Source organism: Hakea prostrata, chromosome 1 (genome assembly GCF_041222555.1).
Source record: "Hakea prostrata isolate BN-2017 chromosome 1, UWA_Hpros_2, whole genome shotgun sequence".
Taxonomy (NCBI): Eukaryota; Viridiplantae; Streptophyta; class Magnoliopsida; order Proteales; family Proteaceae; genus Hakea; species Hakea prostrata.
In genome coordinates this window covers 66,757,468-66,776,710 of record NC_142600.1, presented here as the reverse complement: position 1 = coordinate 66,776,710, position 19,243 = coordinate 66,757,468, and the positions used below count along the sequence as shown (strand labels likewise).

At 36.4% G+C, this 19,243-nt stretch overlaps 2 protein-coding genes across 2 annotated transcripts; both read right to left on the bottom strand.

The window, feature by feature from the left end:
- Positions 1-1,619: 1,619 nt before the first annotated feature.
- Positions 1,620-3,142, bottom strand: LOC149029481 (expansin-B15-like). Its single transcript, XM_089150918.1, has 4 exons — positions 2,859-3,142; positions 2,642-2,754; positions 2,311-2,498; positions 1,620-2,173 (listed from the first exon to the last, which is right to left on the bottom strand). The coding sequence occupies exons 1-4, from the start codon at positions 3,043-3,045 to the stop codon at positions 1,843-1,845; spliced, it is 819 nt and encodes a 272-aa protein (XP_089007044.1). The 5' UTR covers positions 3,046-3,142; the 3' UTR covers positions 1,620-1,842.
- A 7,909-nt stretch (positions 3,143-11,051) lies between these two features.
- On the bottom strand, positions 11,052-12,116 carry LOC149029480 (cyclin-U2-1-like). The gene is made up of 2 exons (XM_089150908.1): positions 11,641-12,116; positions 11,052-11,547 (listed from the first exon to the last, which is right to left on the bottom strand). The coding sequence occupies exons 1-2, from the start codon at positions 12,048-12,050 to the stop codon at positions 11,265-11,267; spliced, it is 693 nt and encodes a 230-aa protein (XP_089007034.1). The 5' UTR covers positions 12,051-12,116; the 3' UTR covers positions 11,052-11,264.
- Positions 12,117-19,243: the final 7,127 nt, after the last annotated feature.

Below are 19,243 nucleotides of genomic sequence, written 5' to 3'. Positions count from 1 at the left end.
TCATATCCCGAAGCCGACAATGTACTAAAGTAATTTATGTTCGTACTCAAACTTGACTTTCCCGGCATGGGTCTCCCCGGGAAACCTATATGGGTACTATTCGGGCGACCCATACCCCCCATGGGTCTCTTGACAAGGGTCTCCCAAACCAAACCCTTACTTGACACTAATCATACAACCATACCCCCTAGGTTGATTAACCATAGGTCTCCCCGAGCAACCCATACACCCTCATGGGTTGATTGACCAAGGATCTCCCCAATCAACCCATATGAGTATTTTAAGGGATCTCCTCTCCTTCTATAACTGTTCAAGTTCCTTCTTTCTTTCATTACTTGATGGTTCAATTACTGAACCAATCCCGACATGGGTCATCAGCCCGAGAGTGGTCAAACCCGGTCTATGGCTTATTCTGTCTACATCAATATGACACATTAAGTATGCGGTTAGTAGCGATCTTTTCATAATGGCCTTTTGGTATTCTCATAAAAAACTTGTGCTTAGAACATTGGAAAACGAGACTTCTTTTTTTTTTTTTTCTTTTTTTTTTGTGGTGAAGTTGGGAAGTTTGAAGTTGTATGTGAGTGAAATTTGCTTCAAAGTATTCATTTTCATTTCTAATTTTGATAGTTACTAATCGTTTTTGAAACGATGAAACAAGTCAAAATTATTTGAGTTTTTTACATGTCATACACTATAATAGGGTTGAAATTTTGGGTTCCCTATTATGGTGGCTTAAATTACATGGCACCCACTTACTAAATTACAAGTTACCCATAGTTAGGGTTTGTACCAAGATTCTGTTAAGTGACTTGAGAAACCATATTGCCCTCAAAAAAGTAAAATGACCTAATTGTCACCATTTAATTCTCTCTTGTACCAAAATCTTAGGTGAGCGAAGGGATTCTCCTTTCATGCTTCCTCTTCCAATACAACGCAGGAAACTACCCACCATTGGAATCCACCACACTCCTCCCCTTGTTAGCGACCACTGTCCCCACCTTCCCCTTCCCCTTCCCCTTCCCCTTCCCCCTACCGGAAATCACCCATCATTGTCCTTAAACCCTAATAATCACCCCTTCCCCCTACGGGAAATCACCCATCATTGTCCCTAAACCCTAATAGTCTCCCCCTCCCCCTATCGGTCTCAAGCAATTTTTATTCATTTACCTAAATCTTGTTGTGATTATGATGTTGGGGTCAAGGTCTATCTTTATTTTTATTGCAATCAAATTTGACTCTTTAATTAAATCAGACCAAACCTTGAATAGACTTAATTGAATCTTGTTTTGTAAGAAATTAACAAAAATGAATTGTAACCTCATTAACAAACGTAATCAAACATCCATTTTTGTTAATGTCTTACAAAATAAGATCATGTATTCAAAAAAATACACTTGTCAAATATCCATCCATGTAGATTGAAATTGATTCCTCTCCATGTGGGTGGAAGATTCAAATTTGTCTACCACACCCTAAACCACCATCCAAATCTTCTTCTTTTTTTTTTTTTTTTTTTTTTTGTTTTTGGTTGTGGGTGGGTGGGTGGGTGGGGGGGGGGGGGGGGCTAATATTTTAAACTTATGCAAGCAAATTTTCAATGTAACGAAGCCCTCCAAATCAAGAAATCAGTAATGAGCAAGACAAAGTTACTTGTTACCAACAAACAAAAAGAAAAAAGACAAACATTAAAATAAACTGCCACGTTACAAAATTGGTTAACACCATTTTCCACGGGCGCCATCCATCAAGCAAGACTTTCTCCTCGTCTAGCCATATTTATTCACCAATACTAGTACACTTAGAAATCAAACATGCCAGACTCATGATCATCATCCTCCATCAGATTTGATAATTGGCGACCGATCGGTAAGTAGCACCGGCCTTCCATCCTGCCGGAATGGCGTCGTTTACCACAAGTTTCTTGCCGGATTCAATCGATGTTAGCCTCAGAGAGAAGGGAGCTTGCAACTGAGAGCCATAGTCAAGCCTCCAAACTGCACCCCACGATTCCTTCATGGAGATCCATGTCTCTGAGTTCCCTTGCTTGAGTTCAACACCACTGAGATCTCCATCGGCATCCTCAAATTCTATCGCCACCGCAAGGTACTCGGAGTTGGACCCAGAATCAACATGGAAGGCAAGCTTTGTTCCTCCGTAGTTGCACTCCACTCTACAGTTACAATCGCACATATAAAACATGTCCTTAATTAGTAGTCTTTCTGCTACTAATCTACATGGGTAGACTCAGTAATAAGTTATAAATGAATTAAGCTAGCATGGATGTTCATGGAAGAGTAATTAACCCACCTTCGATATTGAACCTTCAAGATGCCGGCATTGCGTAGTTCACCAGCTTGGCCAGACTTGGCCATGGCTCCAAATGAAGTCCCACTCATATCAAAGTGAACTGACTCTGAAGTGCATCCCTCGCACTCATCGGTGATTGTGATGGTCACCGGATTCCCTGAACATGCATCATTGTCTGTGCATTTAACCTGAAATCGATGAAACTGTAAATATATATATGGAGAGAGAGAGAGAGAGAGAGAGAGAAAGAGACCAAATCGAAATATTAAATGTAACCCAACTCAGTAATTAGCTCAAACATGGTACGTAATGTGATTAATTGATAAATTACCTGGTAGCATGCGCCACAGCCTTTGCCTGATTTGAATAGAGAAGGGCCACCAGCTGATACCATGGAAGAAAAAGGAGTTTGCTCTACAGTGGTGGCATACCCACAAGCACCACCTGCACGCATATATATGTACAGTTAAGTTTAACTACAGAAGCTCTTAGTAAGTTTCTTGTAAAATGATATAAGTAGTCACAGTGCTCTCCATTGTACTACTTACCATCACTTCCCGCACCAGTTGCACTTCCATACCAAGTGGCTCCAGCAGGTGACCAACCAGACTCATCCTTGGATGTATTATAACTTATAAGTGATCTTGGATTAAAGCAAGAACAGTAATCTGGGAAAGAGGAAATGGCTAAGAGAGCAAGAACAAGGAAGGGAGCTTGAATAAGTGAAGAAGCCATGGCTAGATACTAATCGAGAGACAGAGAAAGAGAGAGAAGAGTTCCAATGCTCTAGTGCTTCTAGCTTACTTAGCTTGGTTTGTTGGACTGATCAAAGAAACTGACTGGTATTTATAGAGAGGAAGAAGAGCAATCTCTCTAATCCTACATGTGGTGTGTGATCCAGAAGTCAAGCAATTGAAGAATATTTTAGCTCAATCAAGTGAAAAACTAATATACAATTCACTATATATTTGGATGCAAATCTCATAAGATCTCCAACCAAAAAGAATCTTATAAGATCTGATGCTCTACCACTAGATAAACTGAAAATAGCAAAACCTTGAGTCAAATGACTCGTCTCACCACAAATTAATCTTATACAACTCAGTCCCCAGTGTAGTACAAATTACCCATGACTAACGAGTCAATCACGGCTAGGGCCAAGCCAAACTGAGTTAGAGGTGGGACCCAGCCCAGTTAGCCGTTGCCCGGTGTAGACGGTTAATAATCAGTTGGTCAGTTAGTCCTACATGGCGGGGCCCACTAACAGTTAACCCTAAACCGCCTTTTAGGGTAAACCGAGGAGGGAAATCCTCGAACTGTCCCGTAAAGTTGCCGTTGATGGGGGTTATTAGCCGTTGAAATACAGGTGATTTGCATGTGATGAATTGACGGCTGAGATTGGATAAGTTTCCCATTGTGGTCCGAAATTCAAAAATCGACGGCCCGTAATACTTGGCTGGAATTACGGTTTTGAACGTCGTTGTTGATTGTAACCTTAGGGACATACTGTCCCTATAAATCCAAAACACAATACAAAGACTTTTAAGATTTCTTCTAAAAAATATACTTTTTTTTGTTTCGGTTTTTGGGTAAAGATTTCTTATCAGAGATTCGGGATCTTGTAGAATTGCAACTAGTCATAGACGACAAACTTACACCGTAATTTTTGGCTACTTAAGAAAATAATTTGTTGGATGAAAATGAAAGGTTACAACGTGCCACACATGTACACTTGGATTGGTTCTAGGTTATTACCCCAAAAAAATGGTTCTAAGTTGATTTTAGGATTTTTTTTTTTTATATATAAAGATGGGGATATTACATACATCATTGACGACAATCGAATCTACAATCTCTTCACTAAAAAGCATTGGTCATATTAATCGAACAATCTTGCAATGTTATGTATCGAACAATCTTGCGATGGTATGTACTTGTATAATTTCCTCATGATTCCTAATCAGTCCATAGGTGTTATGTATGCCATAGGTCGATTTGGATCGAGAATAAACCAGTGACAAGTGACAACCAAGATAAAGGCAGCTCTTTCATTCCATAATTGTAGTTTCAGCGCTACACATAGATTTGTTGATTATGTATTGTCATTAGATTGGATAACCTAATATAAAATAGATATAAGGGCTTGACTTAATGTACTTCCTTTAGAGCCTTTCGTCTTATTTGAAAGAAAGAAAAAAAAATGAGTGACTATTTGTGATGCTAGCTCTTTTGTTTCCAAATAGTCACAACTTTTGTCTTGAGAGACTAATGGGCATCATAACATGTTGTTTGAGTAGTTATAATTATCTAGCATAAGAGTACTTATACATAATTAAACTCACCCTATCTACAGGTTTGGATCCTCTCTTTAGTCGGGTTCATTCAATAAGTGTCTAATGAATTATAAGATCAGCCCATGTGTAATATTCTAATCTAAAGATCAAGATAAATCCAATAAATGTCTTCAAATAAAAAATCATACATAAAAGAATCCTATAATTCATTGGTCACTTGTTGGGAGATTTTATACAACGAGAGGAATCAAAAATCCCTATATCTTACATTATAATTTTTTCACTTCAACATTTGGACTACTAATAGGAAAAGGAGGACATATGCTTCTTGCAATTGGATTGGGCTGGTGGTCTAATGCTCAAAGGGAGGGATTCGACTAATTAATCTGTTACGAGACATTATAAAGAGTCAATTGGTTTAGTTTTGTTTATTCTGTTTAGTTTTAGTTCGATATGATTTTAAGCAATAATTGTGTAATTCAAATTAGATCTGAAAATCAAGTAGGTTTTAAAAGTGGATCCATATCAAAACTTACTTGATTTTGTAAAGGAGAAGCCTTTGAATTCAAATTCAAATTCAAATCCATCGTAACTAACTCTATTCTCAATTGATCTTATCTCCAACCGATCAAGAAGAGTTTGAGTTATAGTTTAAGTTTAAGAAGTTGTAGAGTTTGATTGTAAACAGGTTGTAATTCAAATTAAAATATTTGAATTGTAATTCAAATAATATTAATATACATTTCTCACTCACTAATTGGTGTATGGAAGAATTCTCTCTCAAACGAAATTCTAACTTAGTATTAGTTTTTCAGCCTCTGACCCCAGTCTACACGATCCTCAGGACCAACTCCACCACACTGCCATGGCTTCTCCTCTGATTTCACCTACCAACATCCGTTTCTTTCCTACCTGTAAAGCTTGATCGAAGCAACTATCTTCTCTGGAAATCGCAGCAATTTCTCCCTCTACTTCATGCACATGATCTTTATGGCTATGTCGATGGAACCAATCCAGCTTCTCCTCAAACCATACCCAATCCCTCCACCACATCACCCATACCAACCTCCATTCCTAACCCTGCATATTCTCAATGGTGCAAGCAAGACCAAATGATCTTATCTTGGATCATCTCCTCCCTTTCAGAAAGTGTTCTTTCTCAAATCAGAAAGTGTTCTTTCTCAAATCGTTGGTCTCACCACTTCCCACGCTGCTTGGAATTCCCTTGAATGGACTAATGACTCCCAATCTCAAGCCTACATAATGCAATTGAAATGCAACTCTTGCAAATTCGCAAAGGCCACTCTTGTATGTGCAAACCCGATCCAAAATGGGTCATCCCAATCCCTAGCCCATTACCCACATGCACCATCCCAACCAACTCAACCTCAATCTTACCATGTGCAAACTCGATCCGAAACGGGACATCCGTATCCCATCTCTCAACTGAACCTCCTAGTCACCTCTTTTGTTGATAATCCTGAAACAGAACCCACCTCATATACCACTCCTCATATACCACTGCCAGTAAGGACCCCAAATGGAGGCTTGCTATGAGCTACGAATTTGATGCTCTCTTATGTAATGGTACTTGGAGTCTAGTTCCTCATCAGCCCCACATGAATTTGATTGGAAATAAATGGGTTTACAGAATCAAACGAAACATTGATGTCTCTGTTTCACGTTATAAGGCCTGTTTGGTCGCCAAGGGATTTCATCAGCGTGAAGGAAGTGATTATATATTTTGACACTTTTAGTGCCGTTGTCAAACCTACTACCATAAACTTGATTCTATCGCTAGTAGTTGCCCAATGATGGACTCTTCGCCAATTGGATGTTCAAAATGCATTTTTAAATGGTGAATTATCTGAAGAGGTTTACATGGTTCATCCATAGGGTTTCATTGATCCAGAGAGACCTACTTATGTCTCTCACCTTCAAAAAGCTTTATATGGTTTAAAATATGCCCCTAGGGCATGGTCTCATCGGCTTGGCAGTTATTTACTTACTCTAGGATTCTCACAGTCTTCATCTGTTACGACACTATATTTTCGTACTTCAGCACATCAGACAATCTATCTTCTTGTATATGTGGACGACATTGTCCTCACTGGATCTAGTTCTTCTGAGGTTAATTCTGCCATTATAGCCATGGGCAAGGAATTCACCATCAAAGATCTCGGTGACTTAAACTTCTTTTTAGGGGTCGATGTCACTTGCTCATCTCACAGTTTACATCTTTGCCAGTCAAAATATTTTTCAGATCTTTTGTGAAGGACCAATATGCATGAAGCAAAATCAGTAGCAACCCCAACTTCCATCACCAAAACAACCTCTGAGGAACCTCCCCTCTATGATGATCCATCCCAATATAGAAGTACAGTGGATGCCCTTCAATATTGGACTCTCACATGCCTTGATATAACATTTTCTATCAATAGGGTTTCTCAATATATGCATTGCCCTACAATTGAAGATTGGGCTGCGGTTAAGCGAATTCTTCGTAATCTAAAAGAGACCCCATCCCATGGGATTCCATTTTGGCCAACAACTAATCTTTCTCTCACTACCTTTAGTGACACGGACTAGGCCGGTTCAACTATTGATTGACGATCTACAAGTGGCTATTGTGTCTACTTGGGCCCTAACTTGATCTCTTGGAATTCCAAGAAACAACCCATTGTAGCCAACTCCTCTACAGAATCTGAGTACAAAGGGGTTGCTAATGCTACCACTGAGATGATATGGTTACGCCAATTATTACTTGAACTTGGGGTTGTTACTTCTGCACTAACTTTATATTGCGATAATATTGAAGCAACTTACCTTCCTGCTAATCCGTCTTTCATACACAAACCAAACACATCAAGATTGACAATCATTTTGTTCATGAACAAGTCGCCACAAAAAATCTTTCATTTTGATTGGTTCCACAGAAGACCAAATCCCAGACATTCTCATCAAAGGTTTATCTACTCCAAGATTCAAAATTTTAAAATCCAAGCTCATTGTCTGTTTTCAACCAATGACCTTGTGGGGGGAGTGTAAAGGATAAGACTCTAAATTCAAATTCAAATTCAAATCCACCGTTACTAACTCTATCCTCAATTGATCTTATTTCCAACCGATCAAGAAGAGTTTGAATTGTAGTTAAAGTATCAACAAGTGTAGAGTTTGATTGTAAACAAGTTGTAATTCAAATTAAAATATTTGAATTGTAATTCAAATAATATTAATATACATATCCCATTCACTAATTGGTGTGTAGAAGAATTCTCTCTCAAACAAAACTCTAACTATTTAATCCTTTTACAATTCCCGTTCAACTTTAAAATACGATTCCAATTCAATTCTAAGATATGGTTCCAAATATATCTCAAATAGATCCTAAATATGGTTTTAATTCAGTTTATATAATTCGGTTCCTATGAAAGTTCTAATGCTAGTCAATTCTTATAGTGACGAAAAATTTTAAAATACAAAAAATGAATAGATTGACTACTTATTTTTTTCTTCTTTAATAAATATAAAAGGAAAAACTTTTGGCCAAAATAACTTTAAGGAGGTTCTTGCTAACAAAAATAACAAGGTTTACAACAAAAGAAGGTGGATGCATCTAAAAGATATACAAAGCATCAAAGCCCCTTTAACTATTTGATCTTCTTTTCGATCCCTTCTCTCGAGTTATAGGAGTTCCTTCAAGCGAATCGTTTAACTTGTTTCTTTGAGTAGTTTTCTTTTCTTTTCTTTTTTTAACTTTGGGTCTTGGACCTTTGGGTCTTGGACCTTGTGTATTACCAAAATAAAAAATACAAATACAAATTTTGAATGACATATAACATCAGTTTGGCCCATCAGCCCATTTACTTTATAAGCATGGGCTTATTTGGGTCATGGACCCAGCATGGTTGTTCCAAGTAGCTCCCTCAATGGCATTCTCACAGCCCACAATCAACTCCATTGCCCAACCCAAACATCAGGGTGAATTAAGTGATTCACCTTTTATTATAGAGCAATTAAAAATTATCTCTTATACCCCAAAAAAAAAATCATATTTATCTCCATTCCATCTGAACTTAATTAAATTGCCCAAGATAGATTTCTTGCATCAATGATGAGATGAGATGAGATGTGCTTCATTATCAATAGAATAATTTGTATGTTTTAAAATAATTTTTTACCATCAACTTTCAAATCAAACTATGAATTTTATGTTTTTTTGGTAAAAAATAAAAGTATAAATTCGTGCAACAATGATAAAATATCTGGATCATGGAAGTGACATCCTACCATACATTGTTTCCATTTATTTATGTTTAGAACTTGCGTCGGTGGCATTGATTTAATAATGAAGAAGGTTTGGTGAGTGTCTCAGACAGGATTTCAAATTGATACTTGGTAAGAGAAGACAGGATATGACATTAAGATCTGTATTTTTATTTTGATTATTAAATCTCCATCTACTCTTTGGACCATGCAGCAGAATCAAAGGAAAAATTAAAAACAAATTGAGAAAGAGTTTCCTTCGTAACATCAAAAGCCACACGAGGTATATGATTGATATGAGCTTTATATATATAGTATTGATTCTAAGAACTCCTAGCATGTACCTTCTCTTCTTCTTTCTACTATGATTATGATGTTGGTGTCATTGTCTATCTTTTTCTATTGTTATTTTTTATTGCGATTGAGTCCAACTCTTTCATTTTCACCCCAAAAAAAAATCTAACTCTTTCATTAAATTAGACCGAATTGGATCCCGTATGATCGAGTCAGGCTTAGACATTCACAATGTGTTACACTCTTAGTTAGTAATCTCGAAGGATTGTTCAATTGGTTAAAGACTTAATGTTTCATGGTATGAGGTCGAAAATTTGAATTTGTTGATAAATTAAACACAAGGAAGATTTGATGTAAGGCAACTGTGTGTTTTGATTATTACATATATGAAATATACAACTATAAGATAGAATCTTCTAATCTGTACATACAAATGAGGACTGTATAATAGGAAATGGGATATACACAATCGAATGAGGTACCATTGGCTCAGTTAGGAGAAAATGTAACAATGTAAACAAATTGGAACATGCCATTATTATATCAGCTTTGATTCTAATCGGATGGAACTAGATGATCCGTATTATTTTTTAAATAGACTTTAACTTGATTCATATGATTGTTTTTCAATACACATGGTCCTAAATAGGTACGAGTATGAACTATTTTATTAAGAGAAAATTGCACTGGCACCCCAAAATGGAGGCCTTAAAGCACTGACACCCCCCACTTTATGTTTAAAAAGCATAGAGACCCCAAAATTGGATTTTCATTGGATATATTTGTCAAATTTGTCATTAAAAATCATTCAAACATTATTTATTATAGGAATTTTTTTAAAATAAACAATAATTTAACTGTTTTTAGTGATAAATTTGACAAATATATCCAATAAAAATTTAATTTTGGGGTATCTGTGCTTTCTAAACATAAAGTAGGGGTGTCAGTGTTTTAAGGCCTCCATTTTGGGGTGCCAGTGCAATTTATTCTTTTATTAATGAGGGTTAGGGTTGAGACTTGGAAGGCAAGGTCTCCGAAAGACAAAAATCTTGCTCGGAAGATGTTAGTGAAGCTCATGGTTTTAGGGCTTGTTTAATTATCTAACTCTAGAGATTTGAAATTTCTAGATTCATGAATCGAAAATTTAATTTTTTTTAGTTGTAAAACATTCCTGGATTCATGAAACCCAAAGATTTCACTCTTTTTTGCCTAAAAACAGGAATTAAGCCATTCTTAGGTATTAGGTGATATCCATGGTTTCCTCCTTAAGTATAAAATGGGTGAAATTTGTGGATTCATGCGGACTAACCCAGAGGAACTCTATATACTTCGATAGATTTGAGGTTTAACCAAACAAAAAAAAATTTAAACCATAAATCAATGAATTTTAAATCCATAAATTTAGAATCCCTTTTCATTTTAAATCACTGGATTCATGTAAACAAACATGCCCTTAGGTATCGATATCAAATTTGATGGATCAATTGATCAATATTTATGATGTATATTATTGTGCTTTAATTATTGATAATAACCCACATCCCCACTCTTGGGTTTTTTATTTCTTTAGATATGGTAGACGGTCTCATCTTGATAGGGAAAAACATCATCTGCCATGCACAAGTCACATCAATGCACATATATGCCAAATAACAGGCTGAGAAAGCAAAGAAATTACAAAAGTATTTTGGACTTTTCAATTTTGAAATCAAGCTTTAAAATCACAACTTGTTATTTGGCATATATGTGCACCGCTGTGCACAGCAGAAGATTTTTTTTCCCTCTTGATAAACCCATAACCCATTGATCCTACTATGAGATCAAGGATTCGAATCTCCTTGTGCTCGAGTTCTGAGTTAAACCTCACCATATATTAAAAGTTATAGGTAAAAGGAATCTTGTGATGAAACTCAAATCCACACAAAAAGAAAAATAAAAACAAAATTGGATTAATTCACCCAAGTACCCATTTCTTGGCAATATCCAACCAGCATTTTCTGCTTACATTTTACATAGAGTTATGAATACAAAGAGCTATTCAGTTCCAAGGAAGCTCTCTCTGTAGCATATATACAAAAACTCTTTCTTCTGGAGAATCTTCTAATGTGAACTGCATCCCACTATACGAGTAAGCTGATCGAACCCATTTTCTTCTCTCTGCTTGGATTTGATTTCCTCACTACACATTAACCTTAGAGTTCTCTCTATCTGATACCCTCCTCCTAAGCTCACTTCTCTCTCTAAATGACAACAATAACTCTCAAACACACTGACATTAACATGTAACTTGAAACCCATCAAGAACAGAAAATCAATCTCTAACTTGTTCATGTCCTTTGTTGTTAATCCACCAACCTTTGCAAAATAAGAATTCCTATAGTTCCTGCAAAGATATAAGAAACAATAAGTATAAGAATCCAAATTTCAAAGTGGTTTTTGGCTTAGAGAAACAGAGTAATTGAGAGGAGGTACTCACATGTCTTCCACATATTTTGAGGCCACCATGATAGCAGTAATAAGAAGCCTATGAACATTGCTGTAAGTGATTCTGAACTCAGGGAGAATCTGCAATAATCTATCAATATAGACATATGCAACAACATATACCGGCGGACCGGCGCGAGTATACCGGAAAATTCTCTCTAGAAAGGACTGAATTGTCATGTCTGGGACTTCACAGCAATCGAAAACACGAGCAGGAGAAGCTCTGGACAATGGCCATGTACATTTTCTTCCAATCCTTTCATTCCTTGCCATGGTTCTCTCAATTAGAGAAGCAAGAACTGAAATCACCAAAGGGGTGTTTGAGTCGTCTTGGTATGAGAAGGAATACAGATCAGACCTGAGCTTCCTTGGAGAAATTGGAGCTGGAGATGATGAACCCATCACTACTAGTTAGAGAAGATTGAATGGGAGTCTTGAGAAAGGGAGATAGATAGCAGAGAGCAAGGGAGAGATCAGAGATGAAGATTGTTTTATACAAAGAAGCTTAGTTAAGGGCTTAGTTGTGATTGGAATAAAGAAATAGTGAGAGTGGAGCGTGCATTTGGGCAATTGGAAAGTGGTTGGAAGGAAGGAAAGATAGAATCAAAATCATAAGATAATGTGTTTGTCGCATGGTTCAAGGAGAGAGAAGGGAAAGTACAAATAAAGGAGGTTTCTTTCTTCTTTCTTTTGTTATTCTTAATTTCGCCGACGTGAGCTGCCTTTGATGGGTTGTACGGTTTAAAGATTTAAAATAAAAGGGGGGGTTCAAGATCTGAGGAGCTAGAGTCAATCGCTTGTGCATGGACCCTCTTGTTTATTAATGTCCTCATCTTTAGCTGATGATCCACGTTGATCTTGATATGGCACGCAGTTTTATGAGCATTAGTGAGTTACTGATACTGTGATACTACAGTGGATGGTAGGTTGATGGTTGGTTGAGTCTGCATATTCTACCCGTGATGGTCGAGGATTGTATTACTCTTACACTGTTCTTTCACATGTTTAAGAGAAGGATTCATCTTCGGCCAACATTGTCAATGCTTAGGGATGGATCATTTCTAAATGTATGGTGGAAGAGAGTGAAGGAAGCACAATCCTCCTTGCGATAACAGGATCCAACTCAATGGTCAGTCAAGAAGAACCCCTGGTTGGCAATTCAATGAATATTAAGGTGCCTACAAATGTGTTTGGTAATGTTTTCGGAGGACAGCCTATTTTTCAAGAATAGCAGAACGGATGATAGATGTTTGTTAAAATCATTGATGCTTTTATTCTTTAAGAAGAACAGGTGAGAAACATGGTATGAAAAATGATTTTTGCTGAACATCAAATATATGCTTTGTGATAAAATGGTTTTGACGAAGGAAGTCTTTTAAGTCCATCTACACGTCCACCCTTACTTGCGAACCCTTTTAACTTGCGCTCCTACCTTGTGCCCTTACTCAAAACTAGATTTTTCAAGTCGCAGGTCTAATTCTGGATATTTTTAGAACAAGCTTATCAAACGCACATTTTCAAACAAAAACAGTCTCTCAACACAAAATACATGTAAAAACGGCTCTACACAAGACCTAGTTTCCCACAATGGAAACATCATCAAACGCATACTAATTGTCGATATAGTCACAACACATATAATCTTGCTTTTCTTTTATAGAGAGTTAAAGATGCCAACCCTATTCAAAAAAAAAAAAAAAAAAAAAAAAAAAAAACCTAGATCAAAGCAATTCAATATTTAACGGATTGATTTTGTATGAAGATAGGCTAGAAACAAGATAATATTAAATCAACCTGTTAGTTTTAAGCAATATAGAGAGGTTGGTTACCAGTCTTTAGCGCCCAGAAACCCTTATCTATTATGTGCAACCCTACCTCTCTATGATGATAGTGGACACGTTCGACATCCAGGACCCAGCCACTTACATCACGGGTTAACTGGCTTCAATACCCCTACTGAAAGGATAGTAATACTCATAGGGATTTTTAACCCAACACTTCTAGACATCTATCATTCATGCATTTAGTCTAGATACAATCATATGAGGTCACTAGGGTAATGGGCTAACCCACAACCCTAGTTGATAAAATAAGTTAAGAAGAATAATCTCATTCAATATCATTTATTACATTCATTTTAATATTGTTTACATATCATTAATATAAAGTTTCAAATAAATGATAATACCCAATATCAAACTTACCTTCTGTTTGCGCAAAGTCACACACAAGCATATTATGATAGATAACAATATAGAGCGATTTATATCACTAATAGAACTCAAAATAACAATACTTAATAATACACAACATGGTTAGTCATTCTTCATCTTTCAATTTGATTCCTTTCTCAATTTCACAATTTCGGCTCATAAGAGTCGGGGATTAAACTCACAAAAATTATTAATCACACAAGAAGATTAATAGACACAAATTAGAAATCAAATGGGTTTCAAAAAAGTTCTCAAAATCGCCCAACAAAACCCAATCTGTCAACTAGGTTCAAACTTGTCGTTCTCAACCTAGTTTCGGTGAATTTCACTATTTCATCAACGATTCGAAGTCTAATCGAAACGAAACTTTGAAAATATCTAATTCCTAGCGATAGGGTTCTAAAGGTACCCTTCAATTTGATCCAATTCGTTCTAGATCAAAAAAACCCCAAATTTGGCTCTCTAAATCGTCTGCGGGTGTCTCAAAGAGTCAAAACGCGAAATCTTTCACAGCGATTCGCACAAACCACTTCTAAACTAAAGATAAACATAAATATAACTAAATAAAAGCATTCATTAGACTTAACATGCATCAACTACCCAAATCTAACATTTATTGTAAAGAACACCCCATAAAATCAAGCTTAAAGAAAAGGGTTTAAAGATTCTCACATTTTCTAATGATTTATCTATGATTTTGGTGTCGGCACACTTTCGAATGGATAGAATCCCTTCCTTCCCTTGGTTTCTCCTCCTCCTTTAGCCTCAACTTCGCACTAGCATTATAAAATGTGAGTATGAGAGAATGAAAACATAAAATAGGGTTTTATACAATAAAAACCCGATTTTGCCCTGAACTGGGCAGGGGGTAGTCGACCGGCTGTTCAACTTGCCCAATCGACCGGCCCTGGTTGAGGGGCCAACCAAGGTTCAAATTTGGAGATTTTTTGCTTGATGGAAAGGTCTTTCAATGATCTATGCTTGGGTGAAAATACCTCGTCATTTGGATTCTCCATCATTGATTTACAGACGTGCCAATATCGCATTTTAAAACCTTCATGATTAAACTTCTCTCTCCTTTTAAATTCTAGAAGAAGTGTCAAGTCATCACTAGGGTCATTCACTTGCATTGAGTCCACTTCCGAACCTTTGGGCTCGACTCGAATAGCCCACAATTGTCGCCGACTCGAAGCCCGAGTTCACGGTGCTGAAAACATGGGTTAACAAGTAAGAAATCTAGGGGATTTCACAGTCAGGTCAGACGGATCACCAAATAGATCAACGTCAAGTTAGACAGATCACCATCTCCCAAAAGGAGTAATCCGTCTAGGCTCTCTATGATGTGCACCTAGTTACAAGGTACACTGTCTGGATATGGTGCTCCATCTACTCAGACGGATTAAGTTGTCGAGCTTTTGTGACACGCACCTACTTAGAGGGTGTGCTCTCTGGGCTCACCGTTAGGGCTCAGACAGTGCGTCATCTAGACAGAATTCTTCGTTCAGTCTTTTAAAAAACAGAGTCCATACATGACTGGATTTTTCAATTTCATCATTCTAACACATCAAATCCACATGAAAGACTTTGAAATTTTTTCTTTTTAAAATCAATTACTTTTATGCACTAATAGATCTAATGCACATAAACGATTCTATTAGTTCTTCCACAATGATGATTGAATAAAAATTCAAGGGAAAAAAAGCCATCCATATATTCATTAGTTAACAATCTAGGATTCCAGATTTGAAACAAATTAACCCTAGATTTGTTCACATTGGATCCATAGATTAATAACTTAAGAAATCAACACCAACGGTTTGAGGGCAACAGAAAAATCGTGGCTCTGATGACAATGGTGGTTTTAAGCAATATAGAGAAGTTCAAGAATCTGCAATATATAATTTCCGGTTCTAATCGTGCTATGGATTCACAACAAGAAATAGTAAAAGAAGAAATCTTACCTAGATTCTCGATCAACAACTACACAACAAAAAAATGGATCAAGTCCTACAAAGGAGACGTTGCCTTATACAATCATTGACTTCTTCTTCTTCACCTCATGATTATTGATCAGAAGAAGGAAAAAAAAATACAAATCTACGATCCAAGTACCATTGTGGATCAATATTGAGCATAAAGAGTTCACATAAAAGAATTTTCTTACATTTCTAGAGTGCAAATGAAATTCTCTTGTAACCACCCACTTAATAAATTATCCAATATTGTAAAATTTTTCGTTTTCCCCCTTTTAATGTAGCTGCTCTTTTAAACCCCCCCCCCTCCCCCCAAAAAAAAAAAAAGTAAAAAGTTATGAATCGCAAAGATGCAAAGTTGGTTATAACTTATAAGAGTGTTTTCATTGATTTTATTGTTGAGTGAACAAAATTAGTTAGAAAATTACATGAATGAATTGACAATAAGGTTCATTTCGTGATTTTAATGGTGGCTGTTGTAACATTGATTAATTTTGCATTGATTTGAAAAACAATAAAAGTTACTCTGTCTGTGGTTGTGCTCGGCAACTTCTTATATAGAGATAATAAAACTTAAGGGCTCTTATCATCGAAGGGTTACTTAGTCGATAATAATTGGCACCTCTTAGTGAAAAGGTCACGGGTTTAAAACTCCATGCACTATCTATAATAGGGGGGGAAAATCATTTGTTTTACACATCAGTGCATTTTTATACTAAATGATTGACTAAGATTAAAAGTTTAATTTTAAATTTTAAAAATCCTCAATAATATTATATTTACTTTATTTTTTCAGCCTATCATTTAGAATATATGTGCACTGTTGTGCATGGCAGAGGATGTTTTCCCTGTAATAGTTCCCCACCCCTAATATAAAACTATCAATTTCTTAAAAAAAAGAATAAAAAATAAAAAACCACCATAAAAAAAGTCTTGAATTCAAAGCTCCATCCTCTAGACCTTCCTCTCCATCGATTCCCTTTTCCTTTCCATCCCCTGGGCCTATGGACCCCTAATTCTTATTAGCGACATTAAGAATCATAATTTCTCAATTTGAGGAGTTGCTGACCTTACCTACATTGAAATAATACTAATATATTCTATCAGAAAAAAGCTAATAATAATATTATATCTTTTAATTTATCAGATATTAGGCACGATTAAAGGTTTTGTCCATGGTCCATGCAAGATGTGAACTGACCCATATACTCAAATGGTTTAACTAGCATTATGGAAAGATAGTGTTAGTGATAAGATAATTTAATTAATTAATTAATATACCAACAACCACCAAAAGAAGAAGGGCAAAAAATAATTAAAATTGAAACTCCTCTGATGGGTGTTGGGGTGTTTTATTCTTGAGAGATTCTGTTAAGTAGGGAGAAAGTCAGTCAGAATGAATTAAAGTAATATAAGGTTAGGTTTGTGTCTCACCAAGTGTCCCAAGACTTGGAAGCTTGAGAGTGGAATGGAAGTGAACATTGTTCAAAGATATTAAGTTTGATTTAAGACATTTTAATGGTAGTGTTAATTTGTGGTTTTAATTAAATCCTTAATGAATTAATAACTTCCTTAATTCATGCATTGGGAGACAAATTTAGTAGAAGATGCTGTCGTGTATGAAAACTACTGCTTGTTCTTCCATGAATTTTCTGATGGTCATTAGGTGGGAATGCACATAAACAACAGATTCCTTCCAGCATTCTTCCAAAAATCAAATTTTTTTATCAAATTAAATGCCGATGATTATGGAAAGCAGATTAAGTGACACAACACTTTGATTAATTTGTATATGGCCACACGGATTTAATCATTTAATTCATTGGTACTTGCATAAAAGTTCAATATTCAATAATGTAAGGTCATACTAGGCCAGGAATTGGGATCCTTGACCTTGACAGGTAGATGATTGTGCTCTCTCCATACCCTTACCACCACATGTTTTTCAGGAGGACCCACTTGTGTTTATTTTATTAATGCTCAGAGGTAAGCGTTCTCTTAAATGTGTTTAAGTGACACAGAACTAATTTGATTAATTTATATATGACCACACAGATTTAATCATTTAATTCATTGTGTATGCTTTTTCTTGGTGAGATTTCATTGTGTATGTTTGTTGATTCATTTTCTTAGAAAGAGCTAATGTATGAGGATGATGAGTCCAAAATATGTTCAGCCTTGAGATACTTGAGGAATTATCTACAAAACAGTGTTAGACGTGGCTCGACCGTAGGGGTTGAGAGGCCACTTTCGAAGGCTAAGTCAGTTAAGGAACTAATCACGAAGCTCTAGCGAGTTGCAGAGCACAAATTGAATACGATAGTAAGGGAAACGATTCAAATACCTCCATTGTGTGTAGATTACTTGTTTATATAGGTTTTACCTTTGATTCTCGATCGTTGGATTTGTTCGTGCTTCCTCTTGGTGATCGTCAGATCCTAGGGTTAATCCTTTTTTTTTTAGATGAAGGTGGTTTCCTTTGAAGACACGATCCTTCACCTCGTATTTGGGGCAAGTTGCCCTGTTTAGCACGATTGTCCACTCCTGATGGCAGTAGCAACCGTTTATAACTCAATCTCGTATCTCGAACTCTTCAGGGTCACGTCTATATCTATAACTTTAGAGTCAATCATCTTCACGCAACTGATGTTTAAACCAAGAATCAGTCCCGACTGTGGTTGAGCCGTCTTCGACCGAAGTCAAACACTAAACCGAGGGTGGACCCGGTTTGGTATAAATTTTCCCGTATCAGAGGTCAATACAACTGTGGAATTTAAGGAGGATCATAATTACATGTTATTATGTACCCATATTCTTGAAAGAGTATTTCTTGACTCAAATGACTGCCCTAATTGCAATGAAGCATTGGTCCTTGCATGAAAGTTCAATCTTTAATAATAGAAGATCATACTAGGCTAGGAGTTGGGATCTTTAAACCTAACAGGTAGAGGATTGTGCTCTTCCCATACCCTTACCACCACATATTTAGCAGAAGGGCACACTTGTGATTCACTTTATTAATGCTTAAAGGTAAGTGTTCTTCTAAATGTGTCGTAGAGGGATGTGAGGGAGTACAATCCTCTACCCATCAGGATAGAGGATTTAGACTCATAGACTAGACCATGAGTAGGTAATTAGCTCAACTTCTTTAAAGTGCCTTTTGTTATATTTAACTCCATTCATGTTTACAGTGATTTTGATTTTAAATCCATGAAACCAAAATCCTCAGGATTGTAGTCTATTAAAGTGAAAAGTTTGGTTACCTTGATTCTGTGAATCGATTCATCTTGAAAATTACCATTATCATGTGAATCTGGTGGTATATGTGCTAGTTGTGTCCCCCATTAATATACATAAAGTCACCTGTTCCAAAAAATGACTATGTGAGCCAAGGGTTTCTTTTAATTAG

Bases quoted from the DNA above. Each gene is read 5' to 3' on its own strand.
- LOC149029481 (XM_089150918.1), bottom strand. From the start codon at position 3,045: ATGGCTTCTTCACTTATTCAAGCTCCCTTCCTTGTTCTTGCTCTCTTA. The intron at 2,755-2,858 runs GTAAGTAGTACA...ATATGCGTGCAG, and splicing joins AACTGGTGCGGGAAGTGATG to GTGGTGCTTGTGGGTATGCC. The intron at 2,499-2,641 runs GTAATTTATCAA...CATCGATTTCAG, and splicing joins GCTGTGGCGCATGCTACCAG to GTTAAATGCACAGACAATGA.
- LOC149029480 (XM_089150908.1), bottom strand. From the start codon at position 12,050: ATGGGTTCATCATCTCCAGCTCCAATTTCTCCAAGGAAGCTCAGGTCT. The intron at 11,548-11,640 runs GTGAGTACCTCC...ATATCTTTGCAG, and splicing joins TCAAAATATGTGGAAGACAT to GAACTATAGGAATTCTTATT.